This window comes from Hyposmocoma kahamanoa, unplaced genomic scaffold (assembly GCF_003589595.1).
Source record: "Hyposmocoma kahamanoa isolate Upper Pololo Valley unplaced genomic scaffold, ASM358959v1 81, whole genome shotgun sequence".
Taxonomy (NCBI): Eukaryota; Metazoa; Arthropoda; class Insecta; order Lepidoptera; family Cosmopterigidae; genus Hyposmocoma; species Hyposmocoma kahamanoa.
Window position 1 is genome coordinate 10213038 of NW_020654080.1, and position 6000 is coordinate 10219037.

At 34.6% G+C, this 6000-nt stretch overlaps 1 protein-coding gene across 1 annotated transcript in view; it reads right to left on the reverse strand.

Annotated features, from left to right (window-relative positions):
• The window catches only part of LOC113234045 (ATP-binding cassette sub-family G member 4), a 31736-nt gene extending 26020 nt beyond the window's left edge, over window positions 1-5716 (reverse strand). Inside the window, exons 1-2 of the mRNA XM_026469269.1 lie at window positions 5712-5716; window positions 4064-4250 (exon numbers count right to left, since the gene is read on the reverse strand). Of these exons, the coding sequence (XP_026325054.1) occupies window positions 4064-4250; window positions 5712-5716 (192 nt within the window). The remainder of the gene's footprint in view (window positions 1-4063; window positions 4251-5711) is intronic.
• Window positions 5717-6000: the final 284 nt, after the last annotated feature.

Consider the following 6000-nt stretch of genomic DNA (forward strand, 5'->3'; position numbering starts at 1 on the left):
CAAGGTCTGAAATTTTACGAAATCTGTTCATTGTTACAAGGACTAGCCAAAATACGTGCCTACTACAATTAAGTACCAGCGTTTTATATTTGGTTTTTCCTGTGACATAACGTTCCCTCAACGATACATATGTAGTTTAAATGTTAAAATATTAGCGCGATCGCAAATGTACACAACGTGTCACTTTGACAGCGTTTACATTTGGTTCAGCATTGGTTTTTACGTTGGTATTTAGCGCGATTGGGCTACTGGTTGATTTATAGTCAAACAACGGTTCTGCTGTGTGTGGCGGCCTGTTTTAACAGCTTGACACAATGTATTGTCGTCAATGTGTCCATTCCACTGGTGGGTGTATCGGGGAAGAAGAATAAGTAATTAAAATATAGATTACAAAATACTTTCTCGTATGTATTTAAATTGTATTTTCGCAGAATTGTTTTAGGCTTGAATTCTCCCATTGCTAGGCTTTGACAGTTCTACAATGGTCATAACGCAACGATTGATTTACGCTACTTCTTTCTTATAATATCAAGTGACGGGACGAACAAGACGTGCGCCGGATGTTAAGCGACATACCTGTCTACAACAGTTACAGTGCCACTAAGAGCTTTAAATTGCAAAGATCTGAGGGTCACTACCACTGCGCCCGTCACCCTGAGACATAAGTTGACAAGTTTCACGTACCTATAATTTCACCAGCACCCTTACCCTTCAAAACCGGAACACATTAATGCTGACATTACTGCTTGGCGGCAGAAATAGGTAAGATAGCAGTACTACCCTGGACGACCTCTTTCACAAGGAGCGCTACTTCTTTGCAGAAAGAACCAAGCGCGAAATGTCGTCACCTTCCTAAAACTCTGTCACCTAACTTCTTTTTTATGCTTTCACTTAGTCTTAAGATATTAACACTATTTGTTTTTGTGAGTGATTTATATGGTTAAATTAACGTTTACACTTTTCTTTTTGTAAATTTCTTTTTACTCTGCAATAATTTATTGTTTGTATAATGTCGGTCTATAATAGATTGTGCACTTATATTTAAGTTTTTTTGTATGTATATTTTCTGATCTTTTATTGGTGTAAAATTGTTGATTGACCAAATAAATAAAAAAAATACGAAATACTTTCTTGTATGTATTTAAAACACGAAATACTTTCATGAGGTGTATTGAAAATATAAAATACGAAGAACGGTATATTTACCTCAATTACTTAAAATACAATTATTACCACAACAAAAGTAATAATAATATCAATGACAAAATAAATTTTTTGTCAGTAATTGAAATACAAAATACTTATCTGTATTTCAGTAACAATTAATTCAAACACTGCCCAGCCTTTATCAATGTGATTTTTTTGCTAGTGGTAATTCTGAAATTGAGATTAAAATAACATGGAGCACTTTTGTTTCCCGGATTTGGAAGGTGTCCCTAATAGTTATAGATATTAACCAGTAGAAATGTTTATCCAAGACAATAGCTGGAATGTGTGTATTGCCTAAGAGAAACCATTTTTGGCGACAAAGCCACCATCTCATTGTATTATTAACAAGCTATAAATAATACTTTTAATCAAATTGAACACTACACCACTCTTCGATAGCCATCATAAAAAAATAACCTTAACAAAAGTCAAAATAAATGACCGGACGACTCAAAACAGATGTCTAATAATAAACGAGATGACTGATCTCATGAAAGGGTCAAGGGCATATCTAGCTCGGCACTTAAGATTTAAAAGCAACTCTACAGCGCTTGTGACAAGAACTTCAAACATGTCGCATGAAGCTTGACAAGCTTCGTGTGTATTACAAATACCTACTTAACTCATCATCATAAACCCGTTTATACGTCCTATTCCTGGGCACGAGTCTCCTCTCAGACGAGTATTTAGGTCATAGTCCGTCACGCTGGCCCAATGCGGGTTGGAGACGTGACAGGTCTTCCGTAATAATCGTTCAGCCGAAGTACGGATGTACTTAAACAATCAGATTGAACATCTTTCTTTTTTTATAAAAAAAATAAGTGCGCATTTGACCTCCACCTCACCTGATGGAAAGTGACGATGAGGTCGATGATGTAGCATAAAAGTCGAAGTTTCTTTGGATCTTCCAATAGAAGACGTATATTTCCTATCATTTTCGTATATATTAATACTTACCCATCTATAAGAACGTCATTACAAGTTATACCATAGCGTGATTACACTATGAATTAGTGTTCCCTTCGACCTTGTTTTCGTTAATTACTACAGCGATGACTGACACAAGTTGGACTCAAGCAGTTAATTGTTAGAACCTCCGATGAGGTCAACATTTCTATGTCACGTTTCACTTTGTAGGTTAATAGAGAAGTAGGACAGTATGATCAGAGAAATGAGAAACGATGATGTAGTGAAAAAGAAAAATTTGACAAATGAATTATTGATAATCGAATTAACGGCATTACCTGTTTGAGCCGTCACACTTTTATTTAATTGGTTGTATTACTATAAAAGCTGCAACTAGGTACAACCAAATATGTAACAAATTCTTAATGTCTATTCGATGTTTTCAAAGGTATTGTAGTTTAAAGAAGCAATAATATAAGCATTTTGCGCACTGCTCAATCACTCTATTTCGGGCATACTGTCAGGCGTTTTATGCGAGTCAGCTGTGGTATAGTTACACCAAGTTTCGTTACATTGACATTTCGAGTCTTGTTACGATAGCCATGGCACTGCAACGCGTCTAGCATATTTGCCCTGAACAGGGTGGACGATTTTGCGCTCTGAAATTATTAACTTATGAAAGAGTCAATCGTCTTTTACAGAAGAGTAACAAGGTCCAAGAATGAAGTTGTGCCAACTTTGTTTTCAAGATAATATATATAATAATATAATAAATTTATATGTCTCCACAAATTTTACTTACAATTTTTGTCACAGAAACAGATCTTATTTTCTAAAGTGACAAAATTTGTGTAAGACTGGAATCTAAACTAGATCAGAAATCTCGGCTTCCAGGTACTCCATCTCAAACTGAATGCCATTTAAATTTACACCAATTGTAACACAGATGTAATGTAAAAAATTTAAACTATACTACTAACAAATATAACTTAGGGAACATGTATTTAAAAGAGTCGTGTGTGTCTGTGTGTACGTGTTTTTGTATAGGTGTTAACTTGTGTTTCAGAGTGTGCATGTGTGTAAGGTGTTGTTTTTTTCATATTTTTTTATATTTTGTCTACTTTCTACTCTAATTAAATTTTCAGTATAAATGTAATTTAAAGTATTTAAGTGACAAATTGAGTCTCAAAGTTGAGATAAAAGATGAGTTCATAAAACTAAACGTCACTTACCCATACAATAGGTTTATATCTTACTCGAGAAAAACATATGGAATAGCAGCAATTTCTGGTTTAAAATGTTTATAATTGTTATTTTTCGCTATTGCTACACATTGAAAATGAAGCTACTTTTTTCGAACCACTTATATTTGTATTTTCAACCACACCAACATTTCAGGTCCTTTACAGGCTTCAGTCATTCATTTAGTCATTAGTAGCAGTTGTCATAGCGCCATCTTAAGGAAATCTATGAAGATTTTCTTCACTCAGTAGTTGCACAAAGAATTCGTCCAGTGAGGTTCGTCCACCTTACCTACTTCTGCCTCCAAGCAGTAATATCAGCATTACTGTGTTCCGGTCTTGAAGGGTAAGGATAGTGGTGAAATTACAGGTACATGGGACTTATCGACTTATGTCTCAGGTTGACGGGCGCAGTGGCAGTGCCCCTCAGATCTTTGCAATTTAATGCTCTGAATGGTACTGCAACTGTTATAGACAGGCTTGTAGCTTCCTGTCACGTGCACGGCTTGTTCGTCCCGTCACTTGATATGATAAAAAAAGTTAAAAAAATCATGACCAAGGAACGCATAAAGGGCCCAAAACATACGCGATTCAGATACGAAAAACAAATTGTTTCATTTTGAATATTTTCAGTTAACTTCTTTCGGTCTTATATAAATAATTGAGAATCATATGCGTTATTTGAAGTCAATGAAAAACTAGCTTACCTGATCAAACATCTCTAATAAAGAAGCAGCAGGTTGATGTATAGTGCAAACCACAGTTCTGCCCTGTCTGGCCAACTGTTTTAACAGCTTCACACATTGCACTGTCGTCACCGTGTCCAGCCCACTGGTGGGTTCGTCGAGGAAGAAGATTGGTGGATTGTTCACCAGTTCCAGTGCGATGGACAATCTTAAAAAAAAACACGAAAATATTACCTCTTTGACAGAAAAACTATTTTTAACCGACTTCAAAAAGGAGAGTTCTCAATTCGACTGTATGTTTTTTTTTGTATGTATGTTACGCGATAACTCCGGTATTTGTGAACCGGTTTCCATGATTCTTTTTTTTATTGGAAAGAGGGTACCTCCAAAGTGGTCCCATTTCATTTTGAAGAAAATCATCCACCTCTAAGGGTGGCTGTTCACGCATGAAGATTCATTTTTATAAATAGCGCCTAAATTTTACTTAAGGAGCAATTATTTTAATGGTTGATTTTGCTATTCTCCAATTCAAAGCGTTTTTTTCTCTCTTACTTCACTACTTACATATACTTTGAGTAGTGAGAACCGATTTTTATTATCTCCTGTGTCAAGTCCTGTATAGTGGCGAACTAGGGGATATTTCAATAAAACTTGGCAAATGGACTTAACTCCACGTACTTTTGAGGTCGGTTTTTTTAGTACTCTGTACTTAGATTATCTTACGTCCAACACTATTGCCTTGGGTCATAAAATATTTATAAAGCTTTGTGACGGTTTCACATAACATAATTTCAATCATTATCCAGAAATTGACGTACACATGCATTCACATATATGTACATACTACGTTACCCTTACGTTCACACACGTATAATATAATTTTATTAATTTATTTTATTTTATTATATTAGGGGAACTTACATCTACTTTTACAACATAGATTTAAACATGATTAATCAGATGCCAATTAAAAACATTTGAAAATAAGAAAATAACACTACCATAACACGCTATGAAAACATAACAATCGTTTTAGCAGTTTATAGCATAATAGTTTATATTCTTAACGCTATTACGTAAAAGATCGTCATCATTGAGTTGGTTAAACGATATTAATGATCTTGGTAAATGACTATTAATTCTTAAATGAGTACGTTTAAATGGAATATAAAGCGAATTATTCTTACGAAACTTTAACAGCAACTTTGAGTATAATGTTACTCGGGCGCTCTAGATAATCAATCTTATTCCGTGCATTGTTGAGTAGAAAACATGATTAAAACATAACTAAATATAACATCGTCAGGGATAGTGCAATTACGCATAACTAGGATTGGATTATGAGTTTCCATTTCGATAATTTAGTGACCATTTTAAATCCGCGTAAATGTTGTGACAACCAAATTAGCGTGATTTACGGGAATCTATTATTATGAGGCCATAGACAATATAAATTAATGCTTACTGTGTAAAAATGAAACTCGTAGCCATTGAAATAACAAAGTAATAACGTGAAATCTCTCTCCGTAAAAGTTGGTTTAGTGCAAATATGCTCCTTTTACCAATGCTACATACGCGTATTTGCACTATCCCCGATAATATTGTCGGGGATAGTGCAAATATTATTGTGTGCAATGTGAAAATATTATTGTTTAAAATTTTATGTTACGTCATTATAGCCTTGTGCAATTTCAAGAAATGAAACATTTTCCAGTGGCTGAGTGCAATCACCTATGTTACGTCATAGGTAAACAAGACTATCTAAATGGTATATTATAATTTTATTGGTGACCTTAACATTTTTTTTTTTAATTTACAAAACCAAACTAATATTATAAAGCGAAAGTGACTGTCTGTTACGATTTCACGCCCCTCAGATCTTTGCGGTTATGGACAGGCGGACAGAAAAATAAAACTCAAAGGTGACGAAATAGAAGATAAACGTTTGTATGGAGAGC